This window comes from Oryzias melastigma, linkage group LG8, assembly GCF_002922805.2.
Source record: "Oryzias melastigma strain HK-1 linkage group LG8, ASM292280v2, whole genome shotgun sequence".
NCBI classification, from domain to species: Eukaryota; Metazoa; Chordata; class Actinopteri; order Beloniformes; family Adrianichthyidae; genus Oryzias; species Oryzias melastigma.
Window position 1 is genome coordinate 9,472,116 of NC_050519.1, and position 19,761 is coordinate 9,491,876.

Sequence of the window (19,761 nt, forward strand, 5' to 3'; positions counted from 1 at the left end):
TGTAGTTAGTTTTTAAGATGAAGATGTTTTGTCTGTTATCCAAGAGGCTTTCTCAATTCATTTTAGCATGGTCAAACATTGACCGTATATTGCATTTTAGTGAAAAATAGTGCATACTTTTAAAACGTTCTCAAATTTTCTAGAAGCACAACCATCTCTCCGACATACAGATTTTTTGTAAATCAGATGGTAATGACTTTTATTGTAGCTCGTCTTAATCCTTTAACATAGCCCACTTTTTGCAATTGTTTTGTTGAAAGCTACACAGGCCTGGAAATTAGAATTAATAATTATTAACTGAAGAAGTTTGCACAATACACCCGACCTTTTGATGCATGTTGAGAACAATGACCAAAGTTTCTTTATAATATCTCCCTGTAATAAATATTTATGATGAAGCAAATGAATAGGTGTGAAACAAAACAAATATTTTAAAAAATATTTAAAACCAAACTCAATTTACAGAAGTTTATTTACCTTCTGATTTCTGCTTTCTTGTGCAAAATGCATCATTGCAGATTGAAGAAACATTTTTCCCACCTTTGTACTGACTTGACTTGGTTATAGCAGGAATAAAAAGAGCAGATTAAAGTTACTTTTCTAAAATTGAGGACCACATTGTTCTTAAAAGAAAGGCTGCCGTCAGCCAGCTTATTCTGACATTCAATTCAATCTTATGAATATAGTCCATACAACACGGTTGTCTCAACTGGCTTTACACCAGTAACTGTCCAAAAACATAAAATCACTCTTAAAATATAAATAATAGCTGATTGCTAAACTAAACTAGACGGACTAAACTGAACTAAATTAAACAAACTAAATGAAACTGGACATCGCTACCCAATGCCCTTAGAAATTCCTTCTTAGAACGTCTAAGGGTATACTGGGCAAAAGACATACCGCTGTGCTATGTTTTATTACACACTCTTAGAGGAGTGAAATGTTTTGTTTAGTGTGAAATGACATTGGATACTGAGGATACCACTTTTCTCCAAAATACTGCCCATGGCTAAATCACAGTCACATGACTGTGATTTAGCTATCACAGTCATCTGTCAACATACATCTCAAAATCTCATCATATATCTCAAAATGTGTCTTAAAACTTTATGTTTACACACTAGCATTTAACTGTATAAAAGTATTGCTGCATTCGGTTTCACTGCCAAAAGTAAAAATGGGTTCCAAAATTATAATCTATAGTTCTTTTTTTTTTTTTTTTTTAGCAATCTACTATTTTTTTTTTTTTTTAGCAATCTACTATTTGTATAAAAGTTAAATGACAACACTTCAATATTTAAAGCTTCAGATCTTTGAAGACGAAAATATTTCAAGTTTTCTTGTTGTCAATACTAATCATTGATATAATGAGAACTGTGGAGAAAAATACTGATGTAACTCTTAGCTCTTATATCCTAACACATTTGGCTGTGCAGGCACAGTCCGTGAGGCTAAACTACAGCTTAGGATGCTATTTGCTGTTTTGTTTCACCTAATTTAATCAAATCTTTTTCAAATAATCACTGTGTTCCAGCAAAACAAGTATTGTAAGATGACAACTAATCCCACTGCTGATCAATCTCCTGACAAAGTCAAGCTTAAATGCTATTCTAGTTTTAAAGCTACTGCACTTAATGAAATATCTCTTTTCAATATACAGAAGTCCAGTTCCTTCAGGAAAAATACCACATGGGGAAATCAGTTGGCCCACACACCATTAAGCCCACGCCGAAGGTTAGGGTGGGGTGGTTGGGGTGGTGTGAGGGTTCTGTCAGGGCCAGGGGTCTGTGTGATATTAGCCGTCTGCCAATCTGACTTGGGGAATGGACACCAAGTAATTACTCCTGCTCTTACTGCCTCATCAATCTCTCCGTATCACGCTTTCACCCAGCCCAAATGACTCTTTTCTACCCCCCTTTCTTCTATCATCTTTTTGCAAAGGAGCAGGGAGAAGCTAAAGTTGACAAAATTAGACACTGAAAATCTTGAAAAAACAAAATGTCAATGTTGTGTGATAACATCGTAATGCTGACATTATGTAAAGAAATCAAAGTGGAAGTTTGACTTTAACAGGGAACAATCAGTGATTTTGAAATTTCAGACAAAGATTTATTATCTTAATGGAGATTGCATTTACTGTACACCATTTCTATAACTGACCATTTTTATTTTGTCATGGCTTTTGGCTTAAAACAAATTTTATGATCTCATCATAAAGTATAATGAAATACTTCCCCTCAGGTTCTCAACAACTCATAACATTTTATGGCTCAGTTCCAAATTGGGCTCTTTGGAAACTAATAATAATTAAGTTGCTTTAATGAGGCAAGTGATTCACAAGACTTCTTGTAGTGTTCTCAGCCAAAGTCTGTAGCACATAAATACCCTCAATCATCATAAAAAAATTAAAAAAAAAAAATCACTGACTGGATGAAAATCTGTTTTTTTTTGTTTATTGTGCCTAGATTTTAAATTAACATGTTTTTTGTTTTGTTTTTAAAATCAGTAAAATACAATTATTTGCATTTAAACTTTGAAAAAAAAAATCTTAAGATCTTTTTTTTTATATTTCTTTATTTCTTACATGAAATGCTGAGCCATACTTGACATGGTTGAAAAAAAAAACCATTTTAGTTAATAACCAACAGGAAAGCATAAAGATAAAGGGAACCTAATGAGATTGGTAAGACTTTCCATCAAATCATCTCGTAAAAGCACAGATAAGATATGATGACATGCCAACAATCAGAATTAGTACAATGCATTCTTATGCTTCTGCAGTTGACAGAAGTGATGAGAGGAAACAGTAGCTTTCCTTACAACAAACTACTTTGGCCCAGCAAATCACAGGTGACTCAGCCACACAGATTGTGTTTACATACAAGCTAGATTCATTGTATTAGCTGAGTGACAACAGTGGGGTCAAATTCAGTTATGTTTAAATTGAACAAAAAAAAAAACTTAGGGTAAATTAAACAAAAATGCATTGTAAATTTTAAGAAAAACATTTTTGAAAACAAGAATTGTATGGGAAAAAAATGAAAAAATTGAAAAAACAAAACAGCACTTTCCAAAAACTAAACATTATTTTTAATTTTCTAACGGTTCATGGTTTCAAGATTTTTTTAACTCAAGTTTAAAATTTACATTTCCTTTTTTTTAATTTTTATATTTCCTTCAAGTTTAAAATATCTTATTTTCAAAGGTACAATTTTATTTTTCATATTTTCAATCATTCCTTCAGATTTACAATGTGCACTTTCAAATTTAAAACTGTTTTCACATTTTCAATTTTTGAATTTCAAATTCACAATTTGTTTTTTAATTTGTTTTTTTTTTAATTTACTTCAAGCTGATCCTAATTTGACCCCATGGACAACAGTAAAATTGGAAACAATGGGAAGTGTTTTGACTCATATATCCAACGAAACTTAAAAATTCTAAAATTAGTTTAGTGAAAAAGAGGATACCGAGTTATTGTTTTTCTTTAAAGCTTGCTGTATTTTAATCTGATCTATAATTACACAAACCCAAAATAACGCCAATCGCTAAATTTCTACCTAAGATTAAATCCAAGGCTTTAGAAAATGTAAAAAAATAAGAATAAGCTAAAGGATGAGGCTGATCACAGAAGACCATTCATCAATTCAATATATACATATTCTTTTTACTTGCTATTGGCCAAGAAGTAGTAGGTGATGTTTATTGATGGTTCGCATACTAATGGGTACACAGTCTGTAACTACAGGAAGTCAAGTATAAACATAACTTCTTAAATTTTCATATATTTGTAACAAAAATTTCAGTGGGCAACACAAACCCAAACTCTTCAATCAGGAAAAGTTGGTCTGATAGGTGTATATAGCTTGAGTAGAGATTCCCTAAAATCCAGTTTTTGCCCATGTCTGTTTTATTTCATACAGTTTTCAAGTTTGCCCACCAAATTATGCTCATATTGAGTCTCATCAAAAAGACGGTTTACCAAAACAAAGGTGGGATCCGATGCAATCATTTACATCTAAATAATAAATATATACTTTCCAAAATTCCTTAGATAGATGCGGGTAACTTTAAAACTACGGAATGCGGGCCGAATCCACCCCGCCTCCCAAACACTATCAGAGACATTTTTTTTTTGCAGTCTGAACTATGACGGGAGAGGATAGACTATTTATAGGTTTAAATTTTAAAATTTTTTACTATTATGTTTTCTGTGACAATTACAGAAATGAATAATTTAAAATTTGGCTTTGTGTGGTTTTCTGGAAAACCATAAATGTCTACGTTTAGGCACACACTGCAATTATTACACTTTTTCTGTTAGCTCACAAACTGACCCCGGCCCCACACCAGAGAAGAAAACAGTTATGTGACCCTCGCAAGAATAAGTTTAGGGATCCCTGCTTTAAAGCTATATTAACAGCCACTGACGTCAACATTTAAAAGTTGCTGCTGTAAATCTCTCACTGCTTCCTTCATTAGTTAGCACTGCCTGTACATAATCCAATCCCATGTTGATAGATCATCCATGGCTTAATCAATGAATCCAAGTAAAAAGCAGATTTTTGGGTACTATAGCCATAACCCACACTAAATTAACATATCTTTTGACATTGCATTATTCGTTGTTCCTTTCATGAAGAGTATCAAAACATGTTAACACATTCAATAAAATATGTCCACATCTTCATCATTGGAAATTAAGGAGCAGTGAGAAGAATCTTTTTTTTTTATTATTTCTGTCCCTTTATCAAAGATTAAAGAAAAATACGACAATCCCAGCTTTTAGATTCGAAAAATAACCAGTAAGACTAGAAAATTATTAATTGATCACCAGCTTGCAGACATCCACAAAGTATATTTACACATTAAAATTAACAGGATCAGGTGCATTATAGTTTTCTTTTGAAATGTTAATCTATTTCAAATGTTTTTTTCTATTACTTCTAGGTTAAATCTTAGTTTGCCAGCCATCAAATATGCACGAAAAATCTAGATGTCTGCTTTAACATTATGATAAAGTTCTGATGCATTTCAGTACACTGTCTCAGTGTTTGAGAAACAGTCCAGCTTTGTGTGTTTATGCGAATTATCAAAGAATAATGTTAAAACCAAGTTTAAAAAAAATAATACATAATATATTTGTAAATCAAGACAACTGCTTTAGTAACAGTTGTGGGAACGTCATGACGTTGTTTGAAGGCTAATGAAGATGAGTGAGGGCTACAACTGTTCAAGTAAATGAAAACAAGTTAAGAGTTTACCAACAACAGTGACATCCCCACAATAAAAATAACAATTCTGTCTGTAAGCTTTAACTTTTGAACTTGTTTGCATCTATTTAAAGCTTTCCAAAAATAATCAGCTGGGAATGTTCAACAGTTTTCAGTTAATAATTGCAACACCAATAGACAAATTTACATATGGCATATTAAAGAAAATGATGCTAAAGAGAATCTGCCCTCACTAAAAACAAAGATATAAGAATGAACTCCAGCGGCTTTTGAGAAAATCTGGCATAAGATGTCCCAATGCTCCGCAAGCTATTTTTACAACAAATACGTGAGAGCAGAGGAGGAAGACATTGAAGTAAAGCCAAGGACTCTTATCTTTGATTTTCTTTTGCAACTTCAACAAACTAAAGACAAAAATCAAACCTCACACAAAGTCATGCTTAATGTGAGCTAAAGAAAGCAAAAGCTCAATAGTATAATTGAAGTGTTTTGGTAGGGTGGCATTGTGGGGGGGTAAACTGGCATTCGCACAGAACATTTCCTTTACAATGAAAACAATCTAACCAACTGAACCACTCAGAGGAATTCACCTCCCTTCCCCCATGCCCCACCCCCTTCTCCACCACCATTACATTACCATATCAAAGCCCCGAGTTCAGAGCAAGTCTTCTCTTTCAAGAATGGAAGCAGTCAGAGAGAAGGAGGGGGAGAGGACAAGACCGAAGCAGTACTAGTAGACCCAAGACTGAGTTTGCTTTTATCTCTGTTTGGTGTGGGTGTGGGTGTGTGTGCAAAAAAGAAAAAAAAAGTGTAAGGTTTTGTGCCCACACAAGTGCATGTCTGTTATTGAAAAAGTACTGTAGAAAATTGGTGCAGATACTGATGAAGCACTGACTGGGTCTTCCTCATGCTGCAGTGAAGACAAGTAATTTTGCATTCCACAGACAGACAATGGTGTCTATGGGGAGCGAGAGTAGTAGAGAAATACTAAAGCAGGTACACAGTGCAGTTAGGAGTTAGTACTTGGTAAAAGGACTGGCAGAGAGGAAAGCAAAAGATCTGCATATCTCTGTTCGCTTCAAGATCAAATATAATAATCATCTAAATCTATTCTTTATCAGATTTTCTGCTGAGCTTACTGTACACGTATTTACTGATCCCCTCTCTAGTTTGCTGGGAGACTAAATGTGAAAATCAAAGTGAATGGCATTAGGGTAAATAAGACCACTGGTTGCCTGGGAAACTGGGTACCCTGCCCCACTCACTCAAGCCTAGCCTTTACTTTTCTCCAATCACTGGAGAGCAATAATACATTATTGACAGAGGGCCACAATTGGCAGCAGTGCAGCGTTTTCAAATTGCATTGGAACAACAGAAGCTTACGGTTAAAAGATGCAGAATGAGATCGAGAGAAAAGCACATAACATCAGAGAGGAGAGAAGCTGACATGGTAAAATGATTTAAAACCAACACGTTTACACCACCATAACAATCTATCTCCCATCCATGCCAAGCTATAACATGAAAGCTGGCCATACAGTTTACGCAAATAGCAAAGGATTTTGGCTGAATATTAATATCAGTTTAGTTCTTAATTTATGCAAAATACTTCAAGTTCATGATGTGTCACTAAGGAGAAGCTCCTGTTGTGTTTGGGTAAGCGTGCTGCATTGGTATGCATAGTAATTTATCCTTACCAGAAAAGCCCGATGTGGTTAGGCTGTCTTATCGTCATCGAGAAGACTACAATACGCTGTCCTGAAATAGCCCAACAATTTGAGTGTCATGTAATAAAGCCCTTGGAGATATATATGCTGCCTATCAACTAACAACCCATAAACTTTTTGGCCTAAATTATGTTTTCACTTTAAGCCTGATAAATTATGCTAATCTTTAGCCATACTGGGGTTGTTTTATCGTATCCTCCCAAGTCCTCATAAAACAAGTTATTCCTGATATTCAACTTTTTTCCCATATTCAAGATGGTTTCTTTTTTCTAAAATTTTGAGTAATGTACAACAATACATTAATATGCCGACTGTTACTGTATTCACTCAGTTGCTTGAACTAAAAAGAAAAAAACAAACAAAAAGAAGGGTTTACAACCTGAATTTTTCAGAATAGTTTAGTTTTACCTGGACTGTGTAAAGTATTAAAGGAATCTAAAACTAATACTTGCTGAAATTAGCTATTGAGTATTACCAGTGACCTTAAACTAAAAACACTTAAGAGTTGGTTCAACAATAAATAAAACCCTTAGATCTATTCTATGGAGCAAATTTGGATGCAAATTTAAAGCAGCAATTAGGTCCAAAGAAAGTGTAGCAAAAGCATCTCAACACCATGTAACAGTTTTCAAAGAGGAGTAAACAGTCAAAAAAAGGTGAAACTCACCAGTCTTCTCTTTGATCTCACAAAGAACGCTGAAAAGCGCTGGCTTCATTCTGTGACAGTTCAGGGCATGCTTCCTATGAGAGACAAGAGGGTAAAGAAGTGGGAAAGAGCAAAGAGAATATCAATAAACAGACTTCCATGCATTTCATTGCTTTTTTTTTTTTTTGCCTCCCTTGGTCATGAATTTGAAGAAAAATGTTTTTATACACATGGCATTCCCGGGCAGCAGCACAGCATAAATGATCATCTTTGTACAACGATGTTTGGAATTGGTACAGCTCTTTGTCTTCGCAGAAAATATACTAATAAATAAAATCACAACACCAGTAGTTCTGTCATTTGAATACTTTACACCGTAGGACAATGGGCAATGCACAATGTATGATTAATATCTTAAATAATTATTTTTCTATTAAACATGAAGTAGAATATGATACACATAACACGAATTAGGGTGGAATTGCATCAATTCCAGACTGTCATTGGCTAAAATGCTCCATTTCACACAAGTCAACTACCAACAATAAAAAGAAAAAATGTGCCTTCTTTTCTTTCAGATTTACATAATTCAACTTGATCAGTGTCTTGTTATTAAAAATACTTGCTTTTAAAAAAGCCAAAAGCTAATTTTAATGTGACATGAAAATAGCTGAAATTTTCGCAAAATATTAAGTAGTCTGTTAGTAGAAGCTTATGAAACTGTTTTTTTATTTTATTTAATGTGAGATTTTTGTGTTTCATATTATTCTACCCACTAACAAACTTAAAGTAACTAAGGTTTGCATCATGATCTGTTTTCTCGTTTATTTAGTTTGAAATATATGAATTAAAAAAATAAAAAAAAAACTATCCAAAAAATATTAGCGTTTACAAAAGATTTTAGACGACAGTCCCTAAACCCAGTTTCAGAATGCACACTCTACGGTAAAACATTTTGTGAATGCCAGAAGTGAAAGGAAAATAATCAAAGTGGTTTGAGGCAACAGAAAGACTCAAGTAATTCAAAGAGACACTTGATACTCTCCAGGTATGCACAAGATCATCTCATCATTGTCGGCACAACAACTCTTGAGGCACATTTACGAAAATAGCTGTAAAGTACAAAGGTTATAAATGTTGGGATGTGTACAGAAGTAAGGCGACTCTTCACCAACAGGACAACAGAAGATTACAAATGTGTTGCCTTGTTTAGAAACTCTTTCATTTCTGCTGCTAAACTCAAGATGCTAAAGTCAGTATTTGATCTGTATTTTGATCTAAACTCTACAGGTCAAGTAAACAGAAGAAAATGCAAAGATATGTAGTAAACTATTTAAGTGTTTACATGCAGTTTAACATATCTAACTATGAGAATATCAAGTGCATACCACAGTGAAGAAGCACTATACATAAACTACAGATTGCTTTCGATTCAATTAATTGCTGATCCTCATTTTAAAGTCTGCCGAATTTGCAATAAAACCCAAAGACTTCTAAGGGAAGAACTCAAACTTGTACATGTTGCTATGACTGGTTTCTCTGTTCTCAAATACAGCTTTTTGTTTATGTTATATTTTAAGACTGGCTTTCAATGAATATGGTTGTTAATTGATTTATTTGAGCACTTCAGAAAAGTTACTACACAAAACAACGAGTTTTATAAATATTACTTAAAAATTAAACCCATAACAACATCCCTTTCACCTCCCACAGAACTGCTATTGAGGAAATGCAATATTTATTGCAGAACACAGTGAGATTTACTTTTGCAATTGATTCACTTTATATGCCCGAAAAGTTTAACAACAGCCTTGACAACACAAAGACATTTGAGCTACTTTGTTTTTACTTTGCTGTCCCTAAAAGAGTTTATAGTACTATTCATGTTCTGTTGTTGCTTTAAAGTTGTTTTTATGAACAACTTTTGTTGATTCAAAGCTTTTCATAACTCTGTTCTTTGTACCCATTAACATCTCATCTTACAACAACAAATATTTTGTAGCAGATAATGGACGCAGTAACATCTTATTCTTTTATCGTTTCATGACAGCAGGGAAATAGCTTTGCACATTACCGCTTCCTTGTGGTTGCATTTATGCCTTCCTAACAGAAGCCCATTACAACAGGACAGTCAATCAAAATATGATCGTCATGAAAACTATTTGACTTCTAATGACCGTGTCAATATTCATCTAAAAAAGATTAAAAGACAGCTGCCCTTCTCTGTTGGATAAGATTGCAGACTTGATGTTTCTACAAAAACAACATGGAAATTTGCATTGTGAACTATGTTTTTATTAAGTCTATTAGTTTTGTTTGGCTTAGCCAGTGCTGTATATACATCGTAATGCTGTAATTGCTAACATATGAAGAAGGCGAGATGTTAGGTCAATCTAGTCAGTGAGGAAAACACAAAGTGTTTCATGTAAAAGGGGTTTCAAATGACCATATTTAAAATACTTAAACAGTCAATGTAACATTGCTAAATCGGTACATTATAAAAATGCAAAATTTCACAAAGTATTTAAGTAATGTTTCCTTTTAATGGAGAGGAGAGAAAAGAGAAACAATAATGAAACAGCTAATTTGCTGACCAAATTAAACATCAACACAATCCTGCTAAGACTGTAATCACTCAGTGTTGTTCATATGTTATTATTGGGGATGCTTAGGTTTATTGAGAATTCTAGACATTTGCATATACAACCAAAAAACCAAGGAAAACAATGACTAAGAATCAAAATCGGTATATTAGGCACACTGTTAGTTTAGCAAATGAAGGAGATGATCATTAGCTTTTTCTTGTTGGACCGTGGAATTTTTGTTTTGACTGATTCTTACTTGCTTAAACAATCCATTAGTGAGGTTAATGTTAATTTATTAAAAAATAACATTTAAAAAATGTGTACACAATACGTGTATTTAGTACACATTGTTCAATTGGTGCAGCAACATAAAAACAAAACAAAACAAAAAAAACAATAGTTGAACTGTTTAAAATATGACTACTTATTTGACCTTTTTATCTTAAAATTTTTGGAAAACCTAATAATGCTCATGATTATTTTATTTGTTCCTTTTTTGGTTTTAAAATTGTATTGATTTCCGCAAGAACTTGGTACATAAACTATAGATAGTTAAAAGTGACAGGTAAAACACTACAACACTTAGTGATTGGCAAACTGCTTAAAGCTAAGTGTCTTAACCAACACAATGACTTTCAGGTCTATTACGCCTCATTTCCACTGAGCGGTCCAGACCAGACTGAACTTTTGAGCGTTTCCATTATAAAATTGACCAGTTAAGCAGGATAAGTGGTACCATTTCTGGTCTCCCTTTGGTCCATAGAAAAATAAAATGGACCCCGTGAGGGCAGAGCTTCTGTTGTCACATGATGTGACCCATTGATTGGTGGAAAGGTTTTAACGGCAGCAGGAAGCGTCTGGCAGCGCTTTTCCCAACTCAAGATCCAAACTGAAGTTTTGTCCTCTTTTCGGCTGTAGTTTTCTTCGCCCCCCGCAATATCCTTGCAAAGAATAATAAACTCTTTACATACAATATTCCCCCTTATTCCCAGGGTTGGGGAACGGAAACACACACACACCGTTTCCGCTTGCTTCTCAACCAACCCCTGTGGCCGAAGAATATCCATTTTCGATCTACACTCATCAAGAACACTTCCGATTGTGCATTGTAAAACATTTATTGAAGAATATTGAAGTATTGCTCAACATAGAGTTTTTTTTATTCTTTTTAATTCAGAACAATAGACGGGTCTGCAGCGTAGAAGACAGCTTCATCCATAATAAACACCTGCTCTGGATTATACTTATCCTCCGCTGTTATCTTTTTAATTTTCAGCTGATACAACTTTTCTTTCACAGTAGTCTCACTGTTTTTGACGTACAGCTACGTCATTGGTCTACATCCCACACGTGCTTTGATGGTCCAGCGCTCAATTGAAATGCTCACTTGAAATGCCAGGACTATTCTAAATCGGCCAAGAGGACTGAAGGAAGAAGACTGTTCTGGTCCAGACCGCTCAGTGGAAACGAGGCATAAATGTTTCCCCTAGCCAACTTATTGTTAAGACCGCACTACAGAGCTATAACCACTCTAGAAAACATGTCAACATTGTGTTTACACAAAAAGCCATGCTTAAAAAGTTACCAGGGACACAGAATATTAAGCAATAATTATACCCAAACAGTAAAATAAATGACAGCTGAGTTTCAAAACATAAAAAGGTCTAAAGTTCACCAAGAAAAAAAAAAAAACATCTCTGCGACAAAAGTTACAGAGGCCATGCCATACACCAATAATACTATGTAATCAGTTTCCAATAATTTGACATCTGACATCTGTGTAAATGTCCTTAGTCTTGGACTATCATTCAAAAAAAAAAAAAAAAAAAACACTACAAGCAGGCTGTAGTGTCTATAAAAAGAAAAGCCGACATACATGAATTTCACTTGCGTGAATCCCAGAGCACCCCCGCTGAATGTTGTACCGTCCTCTGCGGCCTGCTCAGTTTCTAACAATCCAAGATTTGCTGACATCAGTCATTCAGAAAGTCACAGAGATGGGGACTTGGACTTGAAACTCAGACTCGAGTCGCACCAAAGTCTCACATGCAGAGGCTTGTCAACAATGTTCATTTGGTTATTCTTATTCTCTAGCTCCGGGACATTGCTGTCAGTTCTAAAAATAAAAGCTCTCTTTATAATGCTTTTGCAATGGGAATGCAGAAACAACGACTAACTGTTTTTGTGTCCCCACAAATTAAACTACTAGCTTTATTGGGAATTTAAGACAATAAAATATTCATTTTGACATCAAGTTTTAAAGACTTGATTTAAACTGACAGCAAAAAACCTGACTTGGACATGTCACCAATGATTTCAAACTTGACTTGGACTTGTGGAAAGGGACTCATGAGCATCTCTGGAATGTCCACCAGAAGAAATGTGCCAACTAAAAAAAGTGACTGAGGAGGGGTTGAGCAATAGTTGCAAAGTCATGCTCAAAAGTCAAAGGAAAGTGAATTTTGAATTTGAAAGATTTAAAGAAAGAACACAAGACCAAAAAAAAAAAAAATAGTAATAATAATAAACTACACCGGAAAAATATTTAAAGCACCATGACGGACTACCGACACAAAACCCCAGGTGACTGAACTTCACTACAACATTGCTGCTGTACTAATGACAGCGCAAAGCTCATGACAGATCCCCCTCTGAGCGTGTAGTGGGGTTGTATGAATTGTGTCTAGCACAAATTGTGGTTTTATCCACCAGTTCTATCCTTTCTGGACTTGAACTGGGGGAGGGCTGCCTTCAGCATGGAGGGAATGAGCAGGAGGGGGGAGATGGGGGTGCGCATGCGGTCCTTTACTGACCTGTGCTGGAAGTTGAGTGGCAGGCCACCCCCTGCCATGCCCCCCCCTGCTCTCCCTCCCTCTGTGGGGTCGTCTGATCCACCCCTATGCGCCGGCGATTCCTCTGGCCAGCATCTGAACATACGGCGACAGGGTGAGAGGATGAGCGTGCATGGCGCGCACGAAGTGTACTCTTAAAACACGAAATTCTCGCGCTGCCCTGACCACTCCCCATCCCAACACACTGTCACCCTGCATGACAGGAATCCCTTTAAACATGAAAAAAAAAAAGATCACTTCAAAAATGTTTAGATCTTGCACATCTAATGAAAGGTTTTTGCATACGTTTCAAATGTTCCAGTAAACAATAACGGCAAAGACTATCAAATTTAAATTCTGTCAGCTGCCATTTAAAGGTAAATATATCTGTACTGCTTCTGTAGTCACAGAATTTTACCTGAGGCGAAAAGAAGCAAGTTAGAAACAAATGCACACTTATTGCAAGCTAATCTGGCATTTATTTTTACACGAAAGCTGTCAGAACCATGTTTTTAATCACGACTTTTCCGTTTATAAATTAGATACAGAAAGCAACACGAAATGTGTATTCCAGAGTTTATTTCAAGTCAATAAACAGTATTCCATTTCAGCATTATTTTGTGACACCTTTGTCACTGTTTACATCTAAATGCAAGAAACTTGATTTTAGTGGGCTACAACTAACGTTTAAATTAAAAAGTAAAAATATTTTTTCACTTTACAAACCCTTTTAGAAACGGTCAGAAAACAGATAAATCAAATTAAACAAAAATAAAAGATAATCTTTAAAATGAATTGAAATTAGCAGCAAGACACATTCAAAACAAAACTAATTGCATTTTGAAAACTGAGCCTGATTAAGTCTTCAAAGTACTAATGAGGTGAAAAAAAGTAATATCCCAATCTTCATAGGCTGCCAGTAAAGCATCATCCCTCCCCCTCACCACCACCTCATTAATAGAAACTCGATTTGCGGACAGCTGCATTCGCTTACACATTATAGAAGAATTGATTGCACCCAACACACAATGAAAAGGATGAACACCAGGGAGGGAGGGAGTGAAAGAGGAGTGAATTAATTAAGAGAACCAGGTGGTCAAATGTTGGGTGGAAAATCACCAGCTAATGACACATCGGACTGTGGCCACAGTATTGTTGGTGGACGGTTGTCTATTGTTGAAAATCCTGACACTTCATTTGAAACTGATCTCATACTCCTGGAGCCACATGGCAAACGAATAGAGTTCACCACTTCCATAGGAAGACATGAGGGGGAAATATGTACAACGAATCACAAGTTTTATTTCAGTTGTGGAAATGAAGCACTACAATAAAGGACTGAGTGGTCCCTGAACTAACCTTAATTTAAAACTCATTTGCACATTAAAACTGACCCATTTTAATCAGCAAGGAGGAACTTGGAGTGAACACCACTGGTTAGTCCTCCTAATTTTACACAATTGGGAATACAACTCGGGTTTGTAAAGTTGACTTGGCGTCAACAGCAAAACTTCTATATAACTTTGATAAGAGGATTAAAGATAAAAACACAGTGTGATGTGTTGAAGGATCTAAAACAAAAATATTTTTAACAAAAAGTTCAGCTGTTTGTGAGAAACAATTACATAGCCTTTGAATAGCATTAAAATCGCTGTCGTCACTAGGGTTAATGAGAGTTTTTAAATAATTGATTTTCACAAACTAAAAAATAGTTAACTTTTTAGCATTCAACTATTTAAGGATTATGCAAATAAGACTAGCATATGTCTGCGAAACTAAATCAGTATGTTGAATCGAGAATGTTAATTAGTAAAAGCAAAATAGTAACATTTACGAACTAAAACACTTATGTGGACTCAAACGTGTTATAGAACAAAATGTACGTAAATGTTACAAGTTTCTGTGTACGTTAAAGTATAATGTGATTTTATACTTAATTTACTTTTAATTCGATGTCTCGTGGAGTAACTTCAGCTAAAAATAAAAGACATTTCCAATGCGTGGAAAATGGCCCTTCGTCTGACTTACCTGGCCTGTGCTTCGTCCAGGCTTTCGTCGGTGATGGCCATTATTTGCTGTAGAATATCCCCAATGTCTTGTTGCGGTTGACCAAGGGACTGCTGTTTTCTGACCGAGTCTGGGTCACCAACATCGGGCTGCGGTAGTCCACCGAGTCCGGTGAGACCCGTTAACATCCTGGTCTGATCATCCATACTTTCAAGAAAACTCGCCGTTTTTCTCAGTCGAAGAATACACACAAATAGCTAGCCAGTTAGCTAGCCAACAAAGTATTTTCCACGACAAATCATACAACACCTATTAGCTTACCCGACAGCGAAAACGAACGGTTAGTTTAGAAGAGTTTTCATAAAACAGGTCGCACGCATACGCTTTACATTCACGCTTTTCTTCTTTTTTTTACCTAAGTCAATGAACGCGGCCAGGCTAGCGCTGGCTATCCACCGACTGAAAAGCAGCTAGGTTAGTAGCAATAGCCCAGCAGACGAGCAGCAGGGACACACATGCACGGACTGTGGGAGCTTGCCAACAGCGCCTCGCACATTTTTGGGAGAGAGAGGGGGAAAAAAGGAAACTGGAAATTACAAACACATGGAAAAAAATACACGTTCTCAAACTAAACGTACCGATTTGTAGCCGCAACTATGCAAATTCAGATCGCACCTAATGCCGGAGCGCTATGAAAACAGAAAACGGTTTGCCATTGTTGTTGATGTCACGCGAGCATATGGGATGTTCTACTGCGAGAGTGGCGTTTACCATTAAACTCACAGCAGCTCAAGCTAGTGGGTGGGTAAACCAGCTTCTACGGTTACGGGATAGCTATGAAAATGGATTAACTTTAAATTAAACAGTGCAAAATTTGCAGCCACGCAGACATGTAAAATGTCTTTAAAGTTACACATGCTGACGCATTTTTAATAGCTGAGCAAAATTCCTCTTTTGTAGAACTGATGCTATATATATATATATATATATATATATATAAAACACTATTGTAAAACACTATTAATTTTCAATTTTTTGTTTGTGCAATAAAGAAATAATTGCAAAACCACGAACCAGCTCTGCTTATTAGTTTACAAGACATTTATGAAAAACATGTTATATTGAAATTACGCATAATTAAGAAATGCTTAAATATATGTGTGCAAAGTGTGCCTTTTTATGGTTGCCACATCCTATTACAAAGCTGAACATTTCATGCTTGGAATAGCTTTGTGTCCCAAACCCCTAATGAATCACACATCCACTTTGCAGAACTAAAATGTTGACAGCAGACTGAAAACAAGTGTCCTTGTTTTTTGCAAATTGGACAGTTCTGCTGTAGTTAATCACTCAGATCAGAGGGACAGCGTTTTAAGACGAATGGTTGACTGAATGGATGTGGAGGAGAGCAGTAGACAGCCCTGCTATACAGAAAAGAGATGATGAGTGTGCATGAAGGAGTAGATCAAACGGCCTGTGGTTTATGCTGACTCTCTAAAGATCTATCTACTACAATCTGTAACTAATCGATCTAAAGTTAGAGACAACAAGAAGTGAATGAACTAAAGGGAGCCTAAACTGTTTTGTTCATGGACACGTGTATAGGCAAAAGCACAAGTCACAGTTCAGGTTCATAGGTGGTTGAAGGAAATGTTTACTGTGGGAAAATCCAACCACAGACAGCACAGTATATTTGATTGATTGTTAACAAATCTAAACTATCTTTACACATTTTATGTATCTTGTAACAAAGTTTTTAAGTGGGCCTAATTACATAGAGCAACATCTTGCTACAGCTAGTAAGTTTGTCACTCTCATAATCAATTCCCCTTGGATTTTAAAAGACTTTGTGGCTTTGAAAAAAGAAGATATATATCTATATATATTTTTGGCAATTCGTTTAGAGGCGTTTTCTGTGAAACTGCTACTCATTTGGATGCCAAAGCTGCCCTCCTCTCACCCCACAAGCATCAAGCCTCATTTTCATCTAAATAAGAATCGATCTTTCCTGCTGTGCGCCATCCTCACTTACTCGCAACTCTCACGGTCACAACCCCACTTGTCTTCTCTTTGCTTATCCATTTGCTCTCAAGTCACTCCTCTGAAAACAACCTTAAAAAGAATCCACCAGACTTCTTGCTGGTGACAAATAAAAGCAATAATAAATTGCATTTACTCAGCTATTATATATAAATGAAGTGAAGTGGGATGTTATCGCTGCGATCACACGGGGTCTAAATTAAGCGTGAACTTTAATGAGTGGATAGGTCGAACATAGAAATGATAGCAACAAAGCTTTGACTGACTGGTACAATGTCAACGCTTCGTTCTGCATCACTGAACAAGCCAAGAAAGAGATGGGGGTGAGTCACTGAGGGGGGAGGGGCCTCCTCCAGAATGGTCAGGGGACACTTACAAAGTGAAATAGATGCAGCACCAAAAGAGAGTAAATGTGACTGAGGATGTGCATCTTCAGAACTGTTCATAAATTAGAGAAATCGGGTAATAAACAAATTAAAATCTGTTGTCACTTTAATCCAATTTATCTTACAACACAAGCAAAATAAAAGTACAAACTATTAAATTTTCACATTGGTTTAGTGGTATGGGCATAGATGCAAAAGATGATACATTTCCTTTTCTTTTTTTTATTATTTTCTAAAGAAAAATCAATAAGCTTATAAGATAACATCCCATAAACATTAAGTGTTAATAGCTGGAAGTCTAGAAAGTTTCCAGTTTGTACAGTAGGGAATGCCCTTAATTAAGGGTTAAGAGAAAAATGCATTTAAGACAATTCACCAAGATTTTTGATTCTGTGGAAAATCTGTTACTGCCACCTGCTGGCCAAATTCTTACATTACATTTAAAAGAACCTGCAGTATAAAACTACAGTATGTCTCAAGTGTTAAAAAAAAGATACACACAACAGCTTGGATTTTGAAAAAGCAATATCATAAACACACCAGATGATTCCGATTCAAGTCCCATGTGAACATTAGAAATGTTCTCTGCTTATGTACTTGCAGTCGATGGAGGTGCTGACATGAGATTCTTGAGGATGTCTGTAGGGAGAGTCTGGAATCCTGCTTCTTCAGCTGGTGGAGAGCAGTTAATGTTTGATGAATGATCAAAACTAATGCTAAAAGTGCCAAAATGTTTATATAAAGAGGATTAAAACAGGTGGATGTGTTACCCAGTCTGCCACTGGCCTCCTTCAGCAATAAGGTAGACATCTCCTTGATGGAAAGAAGTTCCCTTACCATCTTACACTGAGTGTCCATCTGAAGAAAAACATAATGATATTAAACATAAAAGCTTATTTTTCTTTTAAACAATTACACATAAAAGTTATTTGGAACATACAATCATCTCCATAGCATGTAGCATAGGCCTCTGCCTACAGAGTAGATCATGGTAGTTTGGTTTATTTTGTATGACATGATACACAGAGGACTGGGCCATAGCTGCACTGTCTAGTGGTATGCCCGTTTCTTGTCCCTTCTCCACCATCCTGCAATGAAAAATTGGAACAATGTTGATGCAGAATTGGGATGAAAATATCTGACTAAAACACTGTTTTATCTTAAACATTACAATGGCTATCATAGTATAATTATTTCACCTATTTAATTCTTCTGCTTTATTGCGATGTTTGCTTAATAATGCCTCCCAAGACTGATTTTCCTCATTGAGTCTAAAACAGAAGACACAACAAAATGGTTAGGAAACAGCAATTTTTTTTCACAACTCATAAGACATAAGAAAATACCTGTTGGTGGCTTTCTGGACATTTTCCATGACTCTTTTCATGTCAGTCTCACTAGAAAATGAGGCAAATAAAAGCATAAATGTAAAATAACCCATCAATCTATAAGTGACACTTAGATGTAACAGGCATAATAATGCAGAGCCACAACCACATAAATAATTTACCTCGTTGAACTTGAAGGAACTCTATGTGATTCATCATAAACGCTTTTAGTCAAGCCACTCCACTCTTTATGGATGTGCTCAACTATACAAAGTAGAACACATAAGGCAGACATGAATTAGAGTGATTTGTTTTTGTGCCAGGATTTAGAAATATAAAAGTCCAAGTATGAGCCAAAAAGAAGGGCTGACCTTGTTTTTGAAAAGTCTCAGGTGAGCTTTTTGGCACTGTCTTGAGCGAACTTTGAGTTCTATCTAAGGCCCACTGGAAACAAAAGAAAAATACAGAAACAATAGCCGTTCATTATTGTATTGAATACTCAATTTATTCTATTACAGTAATAGAATAACTGTCAATTGAACTAGAATTTTGTTGACATTAGAAATCTTGACTCAAATACAACCATAATTTTCTGTCAGACATTAGGAATTTACTAGTTTTAAGAATCATAAATGTATATAAACATTTGTTTATTTAATTTAACATATCTTTATAGCCAGGCTTTTGACACAGCATGAGACTCTGCTCTGCTGGTGTGTTTTAATCTGTTTTTTCTTGTGCTTTTCTTTTTTTTTACTATTTTATGTTTATTTGTTTTAACCTTTAGCTGTTATGTTTTGAGCTTTTAATGTACAGTGGTTGTGTTAAGGTACCATTTAAATAAACTTGAATTATTTATTTATTTGCTTTGTTATGCTTACCTAATTGCCTTTTCTTTACACAAAGTTAAGTTATTTTGAATGTATTGACCCTTTTGAAAACTGCAGTTGGCTCATTAATAAAAAGCATGCCAT

At 35.5% G+C, this 19,761-nt stretch overlaps 2 protein-coding genes across 3 annotated transcripts in view; both read right to left on the minus strand.

Annotated features, from left to right (window-relative positions):
* The window catches only part of pbx4 (pre-B-cell leukemia transcription factor 4), a 33,209-nt gene extending 17,375 nt beyond the window's left edge, over positions 1-15,834 (minus strand). The window contains exons 1-3 of one of the 2 annotated variants that reach the window (XM_024272077.2): positions 15,055-15,834; positions 13,009-13,122; positions 7,632-7,705 (exon numbers count right to left, since the gene is read on the minus strand). In XM_024272077.2, the coding sequence (XP_024127845.1) occupies positions 7,632-7,705; positions 13,009-13,122; positions 15,055-15,239 (373 nt within the window). In that variant the 5' untranslated portion in view covers positions 15,240-15,834. The remainder of the gene's footprint in view (positions 1-7,631; positions 7,706-13,008; positions 13,123-15,054) is intronic. The other variant, XM_024272079.2, reaches the window with a different exon arrangement.
* A 1,438-nt stretch (positions 15,835-17,272) lies between these two features.
* The window catches only part of LOC112145855 (DSN1 component of MIS12 kinetochore complex), a 3,514-nt gene continuing 1,025 nt past the window's right edge, over positions 17,273-19,761 (minus strand). Inside the window, exons 5-11 of the mRNA XM_024271314.2 lie at positions 19,159-19,231; positions 18,970-19,051; positions 18,806-18,856; positions 18,659-18,730; positions 18,400-18,547; positions 18,230-18,317; positions 17,273-18,131 (exon numbers count right to left, since the gene is read on the minus strand). Coding sequence (XP_024127082.1) covers positions 18,049-18,131; positions 18,230-18,317; positions 18,400-18,547; positions 18,659-18,730; positions 18,806-18,856; positions 18,970-19,051; positions 19,159-19,231 — 597 coding nt within the window. The 3' untranslated portion in view covers positions 17,273-18,048. The remainder of the gene's footprint in view (positions 18,132-18,229; positions 18,318-18,399; positions 18,548-18,658; positions 18,731-18,805; positions 18,857-18,969; positions 19,052-19,158; positions 19,232-19,761) is intronic.